This window comes from Balaenoptera musculus, chromosome 5 (assembly GCF_009873245.2).
Source record: "Balaenoptera musculus isolate JJ_BM4_2016_0621 chromosome 5, mBalMus1.pri.v3, whole genome shotgun sequence".
NCBI classification, from domain to species: Eukaryota; Metazoa; Chordata; class Mammalia; order Artiodactyla; family Balaenopteridae; genus Balaenoptera; species Balaenoptera musculus.
In genome coordinates, this window is record NC_045789.1 from 121,763,296 (window position 1) to 121,776,164 (window position 12,869).

The 12,869-nt window shown below is 38.2% G+C and overlaps 1 protein-coding gene across 6 annotated transcripts in view; it reads right to left on the reverse strand.

Annotated features, from left to right (window-relative positions):
• NUDT6 (nudix hydrolase 6) overlaps window positions 1-12,620 on the reverse strand; it is a 43,200-nt gene extending 30,580 nt beyond the window's left edge. The window contains exons 1-3 of one of the 6 annotated variants that reach the window (XR_005019953.1): window positions 12,361-12,620; window positions 8,166-8,369; window positions 3,611-3,666 (exon numbers count right to left, since the gene is read on the reverse strand). Coding sequence is in view for 5 of the 6 variants with exons in the window: in XM_036852547.1 (XP_036708442.1) it covers window positions 3,611-3,666; window positions 8,166-8,369; window positions 12,349-12,598 (510 nt within the window). In the remaining variant the exon portion in view is untranslated. The other 5 variants (XM_036852547.1, XM_036852548.1, XM_036852549.1 and 2 more) reach the window with 5 other exon arrangements.
• Between the last annotated feature and the right edge of the window lie 249 nt (window positions 12,621-12,869).

The window sequence follows — 12,869 nt, forward strand, 5'->3', positions numbered from 1 at the left end:
AAGTTTATACTGATACAAGCTTATTTCAGGGAACAAGAAAAATCTGAGGCAAAAGACCTGTACTCTGAAAACTGTAATATGTTGATGAAAGAAATGGAAGATGACACAAACAGATGGAGAGACATACCATGTTCTTGGATTGGAAGAATCAATATTGTGAAAATGACTATACTACCCAAAGCAATCTACAGATTCAATGCAATCCCTATCAAATTACCAGTGGCATTTTTCACAAAACTAGAATAAAAAATTTTACAATTTGTATGAAACACAGAAGACCCTGAAGAGCCAAAGCAATCTTGAGAAAGAAAAACGGAGCTGAGAGGAATCAGGCTTCCTGACTTCAGACTATACTACAAAGCTACAGTAATCAAGACAATATGGTACTGGCACAAAAAGAGAAATATACATCAATGGAACAGGATAGAAAGCCCAGAGATAAACCCACCCACCTATGGTCACCTAATCTATGACAAAGGAGGCAAGAATATGCAGTGGAGAAAAGACAGTCTCTTCAATAAGTGGTGCTGGGAAAACTGGACAGCTACATGTAAAAGAATGAAATTAGAACACTCCCTAACACCATACACAAAAATAGACTCAAAATGGATTAAAGACCTAAATGCAAGGCTGGACATTATAAAACTCTTAGAGGAAAACATAGGCAGAACACTCTTTGACATAAATCTCAGCAAGATCTTTTCTGACCCACCTCCTAGAGTAATGAAAATAAAAAATAAACAAATGAGACATAATTAAACTTAAAAGCTTTTGCATAGCAAAGGAAACCATAAGCAAGACGAAAAGACAACCCTCAGAATGGGAGAAAATATTTGCAAATGAAGCTACCAATAAGGGATTAACCTCCAAAATATACAAACAGCTCATGCAGCTCAATATCAAAAAAACCCCAAACAACCCAATGAAAAAATCGGCAGAAGACCTAAATAGTTCTCCAAAGAAGACAGATGGCCAACAAACACATGAAAAGATGATCAACATCACTAATTTTTAGAGAAATGCAAATCAAAACTACAATGAGGTATCACCTCACACCGGTCAGGATGGCCATCATCAAGAAGTCTACAAACAATAAATGCTGGAGAGCGTGTGGAGAAAAGGGAACCCTCCTACACTGTTGCTGGAAATGTAAGTTGGTACGGTCACTATAGAGAACTATGGTCACTATGGAGGTTCCTTAAAAAACTAAATATAGAATTACCACATGATCCAGCAATCCACTCCTGGGCATATATCCAAAGAAAAGCATGATTCGAAAAGATACATACAACCCAGTGTTCATTGCAATGCTATTTACAATAACCAAGACATGAAAACAACCTAAATTTCCAGGGACAGATGAACAGATAAAGAAGATGTGGTATATATATATACAATGACTATTACTCAGCCATAAAAAAAGAATGAAATAATGCCATTTGCAGCAACATGGATGGACCTAGACATTATCATACTAAATGAAGTCAGACAAAGACAATATCATATGATGTCACTTATGTGTGAAATGTTAAAAAAAAAAAAAGAGACAAATGAACTTATTTGCAAAACAGAAACAGAATCACAGACTTTGAAAGCAGACTTGTGGTTGCCAGGTGGGGGAAACGTGGTGGGGAGGGATAAATTAGAAGTTTTGGATTAACATATACACACCACTATATATAAAATAATCACCAGGGACCTACTGTATAGCACAGGGAACTCTGCTCAATATTCTTTAATAACTTAAATGGGAAAAGAATTTGAAAAAGAATAGATACATGTATATGTATAACTGAATCACTTTGCTGTACACCTAAAACTAACACAACATTGTTAATCAACTATACTCCAAAATAAAATAAAAATTAGGAAAAAAAAATGTTTTGTTGTTTAAGCTATCCAGTCTATGGTATTTTTGTTATGGCAGCGTGAATGGACTAAGACACCATGTCAGCCCCTTTCTGAACTCTGTGCCTTTATATATGCAATTCTAATTTTCTCAGTCTGTTTTTCTACCCCACCTCCCTTCCCCACCCTGGTTTTTGTTTTGTTTCGCTTTGTTTTTGTTTTGCCTCGAATCTCCTACTCATTCTTCAAGACCCAGTTTAAATGTTACTTCCAAGGAGAAGTCTTTAGGGGCTTTTTAAAGGCAAAGTTAATTGTTAACAATCTGTTATATGACTACTTTCCCAAATGGATAGTAAGCTACAGGACATCAGGGATATTGTCTTATTAATCTCTGTATTCTTAGCACCTGGCTCAGAGTAGGAGCTTAATGAATATTGAATGAGTGGAATAATATCTTAACAGTTTGTTAGAAACACAGTTTGTCTTCCTAATTAAATACAGCCATTTATAATTTTTTTGGAGTCATAAAATAATACTTAGGAATACTGAGGTTACTCTGACATTTTTAAGGCCTGGATAAGTGTTTTTTGGATTAAATAAGTATCCAAATGATCAACAACTCCTTAGAAATGACTTTAAAAATATCTTTCTAAGATATCCCATGTTCTTGGATTGGAAGAATTAATATTGTTAAAATGGCCATACTACCCAAAGCGATCTACAGATTTAATACGATCCATATCAAATTACCCATGACATTTGTCACAGAACCAGAAAAATCCCAAAATTCATATGGAACCATAAAAGATCCAGAAATGCCAATGCAATCCTCAGGAAAAAGAACAAAGCAGGAGGTATAACCCTGCCAGACTTCAGACAATACTACAAAGCTATAGTCATCAAAACAGCATGGTATTGGCACAAAAACAGAAATATGGAACAGAATAGAGAGCCCAGAAATAAACTCACATACCTACGGTCAATTAATCTTTGATGAAGAAGGCAAGAATATACAATGGGAAAAAGACAGTCTCTTCAGCAAATGATGTTGGCAAAGTAGGACAGCCACATGTAAATCAATGAAATTAGAACACTCCCTCATACCATAGCACCACTATTCACAACAGTCAAGACTAGGAAACAACCTAAATGTCCACTGACAGATGAATGGATAAAGAAGATGTGGCACATATATACAATAGAATACTACTCAGCCATAAAAAAGAACAAAATAATGCCATTTGCAGCAACATGGATGCAATTACGGATTATCATACTAAGTAAGTCAGAAAGAGAAAGATAAATACCATATGATATCACTTATATGTGGAATCTAAAATATGACACAAATGAACCTGTCTATGAAACAGAAACAGACTCATGAACATAAAGAACAGACTGGTGGTTAACAGATGTAAGCTTTATATGTACAGGGGATAAACAACAAGGTCCTAATGTATAGCATAGCGAACTATACTCAATATCCTATGATAAACCATAATGGAAAACAGTATTTAAAAAAAGAATATATATATATATATATATATATATATATATATATATATATGACTGAATCACTTTGCTGTACAGCAAAAATTACCACAACATTGTAAATCAAGCATATGTCAATAAAAAAATATTGATCAGAGTAAATTAAAACAATATCTTTCTATAATTCTTTGAGCATATCAAAATTTCTACACTTTTTCTCTAGATAGAACTAAACATTTAGAAAGCAATTTATAAAGCAGAAACAACTTACTTTACTTCGATCTTGTACAACCAATATTTTTCTAGTATTTTCATCAAATACAGCTCCTGTTTGGGGGGGAAGATAATTGAGAAATATGAATTTCATTCACCTCAGACTACTCCCACACTATTACCTGTGGTCATCAAAATCCTACCCATCCCTGAAGGCCTAGTTCAAATAACCACCTCATTCATGAAGAGTTGTAAATTTCTCCAGCAAGAAATCAGTTGCTCAGTTATCTAGGTTCTTTTAACAACTTAGAGTACCAGTGATGGTTCTAGCATATGCTAACTCGTAGGATAATCATTTGCATCTCCTTCTCTAGATCATCTATTCCTGACGGTATAAATAAATTAATCTATCCTTTTTTAGCATTTACTTTAGCGTCCAATTTTATTTTTTTAAAATTAAGTTTTATTGTAGTTGCTTTACAATGTTGTGTTAGTTTCTACTGTACAGCAAAATGAATCAGCTATATGTATACATATATCCCCTTTTTTTGGATTTCCTTCCCATTTAGGTCACCACAGAGCACTGAGTAGAGTTCCCTGTGTTATACAGTAGGTTCTCATTAGTTATCTATTTTTATGCTAGTATCAATAGTGTATATGTGTCAGTCCCAATCTCCCAATTCATCCCACCCCCCACCCCCCGCTTCCTCCTTTGGTGTCTATATGTTTGTTCTCTATGTCTGCATCTCTATTTCTGTTTTGCAAATGAGATCATCTATTAGTGTCCAATTTTAAATGCCTAAAAAGATTTATTGAATCAATGAATTGACTTTTCCATTCTCATTTTTATTCCTTGAATCACTATGTATAAACATGGGTTGTGCTCCCTGATGATCCAAATCTCAAATATCTCAATATTCGGTTCAAGACCTCCTCCTTAAAGCACTTAAATTTCTTTACCATGTTATGTACACAATGTTATAACTTACCAATATATTGCTTTGGAATATTTATATTTAAGTTCTAGTCCATTGTTTTCATTTATTCATTCATCATATACATTGCCCAGTGTACTAGGCATTTTACTAGATGTTAGGGACTCAAAAATAAGTTTTTTTCTCTCTTTGGGTAATCCTAGGTCAAAAATACAAATGACACTAATGATTTGTATTAGGTTCCTTTAAATGCTATAATTTTAAAATTATTTGTATTTACATAATGTGGGAAGATACAGTTAAAAACATATTTTCCACTTATTCATCCATTCTTTTAATATTAACTGAGCTCCTATATACAATACATATAGGTTCTATGTATAGCATATTAATTGAGATCCTATTATGTGTCAGGTACTTTTCTAGGTGCTAGGGATATAGTATAGTGGTGAACAAAACAAAATTCCCCATTGTTATTGGGGTTCGTGTTCTGGTGTGTGTTTGAGGAGGTGACAAATAAATAAAAAATTAATTACATAGAACATGAGAAGGTGATAAGTACTATGTAAAGGTAAAATATAGTAGGGAATAGATACATGCAACACAAGGAAGAACAATGTTCTCTGAAATTAAAACACCACATTTTAGTATTTCAAAGCCAAGAAGGAAAACCACAAAGTGAGATATAATTTAATGTTAGATTCTATTAGAAAATATAAACTGTAATTTAATTGGACTTTACAAGGGATGGAATGCCAAGAAAACCTATTCTTAAATTTTAATAATTTGTGATTGTTCAAATTGAACTTTTTCCTAATTCACTATCAACATGAGCCAAAATCAGCACTGCTAAACACAATGTGAGCGACCCCTGTTGGTCACAACATAAAAGTTAAATAAACCCAAAGAGATCAGGGATTAAATAGAGGTTATTATTATATTATGATGTGTCAGGTACTGTACTAAGTGCCTTAGGTGCATTATCTCAGCTATTCCTCATAATAATCCTGTGAGTGGTATAATTTTGAGTGCCCAAGTTCACACAGCCCTAAAACTGACGTCCTGTCTGGGTCCCAAGCAGGTATTCTTCTCACTGTGCGTGCGACACTGCCCCTTCACCACACTACAACTGCCTTTTCAGAGGGCTGACATTGCCAACTGAAGATCTACCCAACCATTCATTTGAGAAATACTTATTGAGCACCTACTTTATACCAGACAGTGTTTAGCCTGAGGATAAAATGGTAAACAAGACAGATAAAATACCTGCCTTTGTGGAGTTTATTGTGGGGTCGATTAAGTATATGACACAACTTCAGACTGTGATAAGTACTATAAAGAAAAACAGAGGATAAAGGGACAAAGGATGATGGGACTGGCAGGTGGGAACACTCTAATTTATGCAGTAAGGTCAGGAGCTTTTCTGAGGAGATGTTTCAGCTCTAAAGAGCTCGATAAACAAAGCCCTGGGGAAGAGCACTGCAGGAAGAGGAGCCAGTAGGTTTAAAGGCTCTGAGGCAGATAAAAGCTTGCTGCCTGAAGAACAGAAAGAGAGCCATAGCTCACTCCATTCCAGTGTAGGGGAGGAAAGATTTTTTTCCTCTACCCACTTAGGTTCTGGGTCTGGGACCTGTGAGTTGAACTGACAAAGTACAGATAAATGGATAAGAAGTATATAAATTTTATTTGATGTTAATAATTTTACATGGCCTGAGTAGGGGTGGAGAACTTCATAGAAAGAAGTGAAGATCCCCCCAAAGTGTTAGACCCAGGGGCTTATGTTCCATTTTAAGAAAGAGGGATAAATTGTGCAGAAATGACAAGAGGAAAAGGGGTGTGGGCTAAGGAAGGTAAACTGTGAAAAAGTGACTAGGAACTATATGGGGAACTAACAGAATGTAATGGCTGTTTTCACGAGGTTTGCACAGATTCATCTCTGTGCCAGCTCCCCAGCTCCGGTGACAAGAATGTTCTCCTCTTCGTGGTAGAAGAAATTTATACCCTGCTTTAGGCAGAACGGGGCAGGCAGAGAGCCCCTCCTGCTGCTTCTCAATTGTCTTCAGCTCAGAATGCTCAACATGCCAAAGGGGCACTTGGGGCTTGGGGTGGCGGGCTGTGACTCCCTTCACCAGCTACGCCTTCTGCAGCTTATAAACAAGTGTCAGCTATCTTCTCTTCACCTAAAAACTCTGTACCTTCCCAGAAGAATTCCTTACACCACCTCCTGATCCCAACAGCCACTTCAAATCCTAGCTGGCCTTCAAGACTCTCATCAAGTTTCCGACCTCTCATTCCCTGAACTCCTGTGGCATATCTTAACTCTACTATACCATTACTGTACTTGGTTATAAACAAGTTCTTCATAGGATACTCTTTACGCATATATTACCAATTCTGTAGTACTAACTGGAAACTCTGCTTTGCAAGTCTGTACCAATGAATTGATAATTATCTCTATGTCTTTCCCACGAAGTGTGAGGCTGACATCAAATTTTCAAGTGGTCTTTTGAAGTAGAGCTGAATGGGAAGTTGCTGAATTGCCTCTACTTGCTAGAGGGGAGTGAGACCGTGGACAGAGAAAACATTAGAAATCCTTGAACAACTCCTTTAAAAGACTTCAAAGATGCAAACTACCTTTAAAAACTCTTGTAAATTATATAAAGGCAAATAATACTATTATTAATAAATTACTAATAATACATATTACTGCTTTAATTCATAGTAAATCATAAGGAGTCTTTCCTATTTTTGTTTTTTTGGAAATCTAGTTTTCTTCACCCTGGTTCTCAAAGGGTAGTCCTAGGACCAGCATCAACACTAGAGCTGTAGCAGCAGAGCACTTATTAGAAAAAGCAATTCTCAGGCCCCACCCCAGACCAATTGAATTAGAAACTCTTGGGGCTGGGGCCCAGCAATCTGTTTTAATAAGCCCTCCCGGTGATTCTGATGCACTCTCTACAATGTGAGAACTCCTGTCTTCACCTAAAGCAAGTCTTCTCTCAAGACTGTCTCTGAAGCTAACCAGTGACTTCAAAATTCTGTATTTAAATTATGCTATTTTAAAACAACTCTTTGGCACAATGACTTAATGTAAATGTCTCTAAGAAGTAATGTTCAAATCACTGAAAAACTGGTTTGCTTTGCCTTAAATTCAACTTAAAAGTTATCTTTTATTTTACTAAATCACATAATTAGTACTAATATGTTTTTTTTTGATGAAAGTTCATAATAATGCAGTTGACAAGAAAATTAGTTATTTCTGAGATATACTTTTAAAGTAATAACTAGGATTATTACTTATAACATTATACCAGAACATATAAGATTTTTAGAAATTTCATGTAATAATACTAATATGTTTTACCATAATGAAATGAATCTATTCCCTGATCCCAATTCATTGTTACTATTTCAGTAGTGAAGTTCACATATCCCTGTAAAACATGTTCAAACATATCCTTTGGAAAACTAAACTTGCTTGTTCTCTGTGCTGCCCTCTGCTGATTCGTAAGGCAAACTTCATCTATTTAAAGTATCAATACTAGCTGCAGTTCCATGGAGGACAATCATTTAATCAACTTATTCATTCCACATGAACCAACTACTGGCTCATCTGTAAGAAGAAACTGGGTGAACCTTTAAAAAGTTAATTGTGATTAACATTAGTTTGAAACAGACCTGCAACTCCCACTTGATGTGTAGCATATCCTGGTAATCTGCTGGGCCCCTCTCCCAGCCACAGAGTCAGCGTGGATGAGTCCGATTCTGCGTGGTGAAAGCAGAAGCCCAGGGAAGCGGCAGGGGCAATAAATCGACTTTGGAGGATGGGAATGTGCAGCCATACTGCTACTCTACCTTCTGATCTCCATTTCTGTATTGCAGCTAAAATGCAGAAGATAAACATCTGTAAATATTTAACAGTGAGAGGAGTGGAATAAAGTAAAACTCATTTCTGGGTGTCACCTCCTCCAGGAAGCCAAGTTTAAGCTCCACTTCCCTTACTAGTTAGCTCTCTTTGGGGGCGGGGGGCGGGCGGCATGGGGGAATCGCAAAATGTACTGTTCACATACATCAGCAGCACGTAAACTACCACGTTTTATTATAATTATATATGATTTTTCCACCAGACTGAATTCCTTGAAAATAAAGTCAATATAGTGATGATCTTTATATATCACCTGACACAGTACCTGGCACATAATTGGTGCTCAATAATTGTATTACAATGAACAAATAAACTGATTTAAATAAAACACCGTTTCATTGTTGTTCCTTTTAACAATCTTGGTTTTCATCTTTATAAATGACTATTATGGGCTTTTATTTACTCTTCCTTTAAAAGTCCTCTCATATATATATATATTTTTGGTTTATACATTTCAAGGTGAAAAATGTAACTTTGTTGTTAAGTAATGTATGGTAGTTCTAGAAAATTTTCAAAATAAAGTACAATGAAGAAATCAAAACTTCACATTAGCACACAGATAAATTTAAAATCGACATTTTTTGCATGAATATAATTTTGGAATTGACATACCACATATAATTTACAACTTTTTTTTACTACATATTATAAACGTTTTGCTATGCCATTAAAATTCTTTAATGAACACACATTTTTAATGACTGTGTAATTTTCCTCATATAGGTATACCATAAACTACTTAACTGACCTCCTACTTTTGGACATTTAGATTGTTTCTAACTTTCCTTTATTACAAATTATACCACGACAAACATTAAAATAGATTTTCGGTCTTTGACTTTAAATTCTCTTACTTTATTACCTGAGATTGAGCCAGGGGAAAAAAGATGCTATCATTTACATGGCCCTTACTAAATTCCAGACATTTCAGATACACTGTTCAAGTTCTCACAACATGAAAGACAGGTATCATCACCCCTAATTTATAGGTGAAGAAATGAATACTTCCACAGTTTTAGAAAAACTTTTCAGATCACTTTCTCCATCCACCATCGCGATCTTTACAATAATCCTGTAAAGTGTGTGTGGAGAGAGGGGGAAAGACTTGATTATTTATTTAATGGTTAGATTCCTTTCCCTCCTCTTCTATGGCCTCCGCAGTAAGCATCTCCTGGTTAAGGACCATCTTTCTCTACCTTTTTGAAGTCAGGGTGCCGAACACAGTGACAGACAATGTGGGAGCCTTAATTTAACGGACGTTTTGATTTGGGGCTGTGGCGCCCCTTCAGATCCTTCTCACATCAATCCTTCTCTGATTAAATCTTTTAAAAAACTGACATAGAATTACATAAAGGGGAATGCACAAACCTTAAGTGAACATTTGATGAGTTTTGACCTATGCCTACATCTGTGCCACCCACACTCAAGATTATAGAACATTTCTATCACCCCAGAAAGTTCCCGTGTCCTCCTTCCCAATCATTCCAATCAAACGAAAAAGCTGAAGTTCTACAAGGAGAGTCACTTGTTTCCTATTTTTTATCTTTACACTCTGGCTTGGAGAATTTGTCCACTGCTACTGCTTCAGCTAACAACTGTACAAGGGCGGCTGCCTAGTCCTGACCTCACTGAACACTGAACTTTTCTGCTCTTTAGCTGCTCGCATCTTCTGAAGGCTGCCGCCTCAAACTTCACACCTATATTCAAAACTGATTCCTACACCAGCCACCTTAGTTTCGCTTACAGGCATTTTTCTGGCTCCAATGCTCAAAGCCTAAGAATCCTTTTTAAAATGTTTTCTTTTTTCTCTTTCTCACTAATAAACTTTAATGCTTTTTCCTCATCTTTCCCTCATCCCTCAGCTCAGATCCATCCCTCAAAGTGAGCTCACATACCACCACTTTGACAATTAGCTTTCCTCACGTGATTTCCAAATGTGAACCTAAGGACTACTTTCTAGTAGATTTACTAGAACTTATTACACATTGCCCGATGACATCTGTTGCTGTCTGTTTTTCTAATCCTAATTAATATTTTGTGCATTTGCAATCCTCCAGGTTAACATGAGATTATGCACTGGGGCTCAATTCCTATTAAATGACTGGCTTGTCTAAAGTCACACAGCTAGTGAGTGGCACAGCAAGAACCAGAACCAGTGTTACTTCCCCACTCATGCAGAAATATGTGAAGCTTAGCAACATATTACCTCTTCATCCATCTAACTTTAGTTATCAATAACGGGAACAGTTAAAGAATAGACTTCACGTGTAAAGGTGCAAAACAACTATTGCTAATACATTATAGGCAATCAGTTCTATTTACTTGAAAGAATACATTTAGACTTCCTACCAGGCTTTCTTCTCAGATTATTTTAAGATTCTTTTTATAGGCAATACCATTCACTTTTGTTCGACTCAATAACAAAAAACCCAGCAATAGCTCTTATAGTGCAGCCAAGAACAAATTCTAGAGACAGGGGAAGTTAATCTGTCTCTTAGTACCAACATCTTTGAAATGGGGATAATAATAGTACCTACCTCACAGGTTATGAGGATTAAATGAATCAATACTTTTGAAGTTCTTAAAACAGTGTCTAGCACTTAGTAAGTACAAAAGAATTTATTAAAAAGATATAAAAGTATACGGTACTTCAGAGTTTATAAATTAGTTTCATGTAATTTATCTTTGATTACCACATCTATCCAGTAAAGTAGTTAGAGTGGGCATTATTCACGTGATCAACCTAAGAGGCAAATATTTTCAGTGGTGATTTTCCTAATGCCTGGTTAAGCACGTGGCAGAACCTGGGACTTGAAACCTGAATGTGTGACTCCAAATCCAACCCACTTTCTGCTTTGCCTTCCTGACTGAGGTAGTGCTTTAATCACTGACAAGTAACAAGTGTGTACAATAAATACCTGTGTCTACCCACACATACGTGCACATATTAGAGGATGAACATCTGATTCTACTGTTAACACTGTTGTAGTTAGCAGCTGTTCCCAAGGAGAGAAAACAAGGTGAAGAGGTAAACAGTTTAGAACTGAGGATGGTTGAAGATGAAAACGACTAGCTCAGTTATATTTCCATAGATGCTCACTTGCCATATTGCTCCATAGGACAAAGATTACTTTCAGTTTCCTCTTAGCGTGAGAGGATGAGTTTCCATGCTATAATCAAGTTGATTATAAGGACCCTCAGGGGCAGTGTGAAAAACAGGCTGCTCCGCCAAATCACGGGCTCTCAAAGTGAAGGTTCCTCCATCCAAGCTATCTTTCTTATCACTGGACTCAAGGTTCAAAGAGAGTGGCGAGTTTTCCCACTGGAGACTGAAACCACTCACCAATCTCCCCGGTGAATCACAAAAGGCTTGTTACTAACGAAAAGCAAACTCTAGTTCTCGGCGCCACAGCTCCTGACCCAACTTGTGCACAAATACGACCACTCAGAACCTCTCTGGCCCACTCACTGTCCACCACGTGTACTAGAAAGTGCTCTGGTTCTGCCCTGGGCAAAGTGTCCGGCGAAACGAAGGGTCGGTAAGTGATAGTAAACGATAGCCTAATAGTATCAACATTTACCGAGCGTTAAATACGTGGCAGATACCGTGCGAGGCACTTCGTATGCATTATGCAATTTATCTCTCAGCCATTCCATGAGCTCCTATTACCTGGTTTTACGGGTGAGAAAACGGTGGTTTACAGAACTTGCCCAAGGTCACACACTAGAAAGAGGACCAGAAACTAGGGCTGCCGATCCCAAAGTCTGAGCTCGTCACCATTTCACCCAACCGCCTCAGAGACCTCCCAGCCAAGGGCACAAGAACGAAAGGTAGAAAACGGCTGCGGGTCACGCACGCCCTCTCTCCTTCCCTCAGGCGCGACTCGGGGGTGGGGGCCGCGGTTACTTCCTTAGAAAGGCAAGGGAGCCTCTGACCGGCGCACTTGCCCTGCAAGGCCCTCTGGAAGGCGACCGGGTCCAGGCGGTGCACTGCGTCCAGCCGCGCCAGGCGCACGGAGACGCCCCCGAATCTATCAAGCTCGCCCCGCAGCTCGCCGGCTCCGGAAGGGGCGTCCCGAGTGCAACCCGGGCCGCCCGAAGCCCCGCGGGGCCCTGCAAAGAGCCCTGCGCTGCGGGCCCGCGTTATCACCGCACGCCAGCAGCCCCCTCTCGGTAGCTGCGGCATCTCCGCGCCGGCACTCGTGGCCCACGCGGACGCTCCCAAGTCACGCCGCCAGTGAGTGACGGCGGTACCGTAAGTTTTAGAAGAGTGCCACCCACCCATTCTCAGAGTTGAACAGGGGTCTGCAGCGCTAGGTAGAGGAGACAGCGAAGTCCGGTCGACCGGCTCCTCTCAAGAATTTGCCCGGCTCAAGGAACGCGACAGAAACTTTCCCACCACTCCCCCTCCCTCCCCTGTTTCCTCCACCCCCACCTCAGTTCAATTCAACAGACAT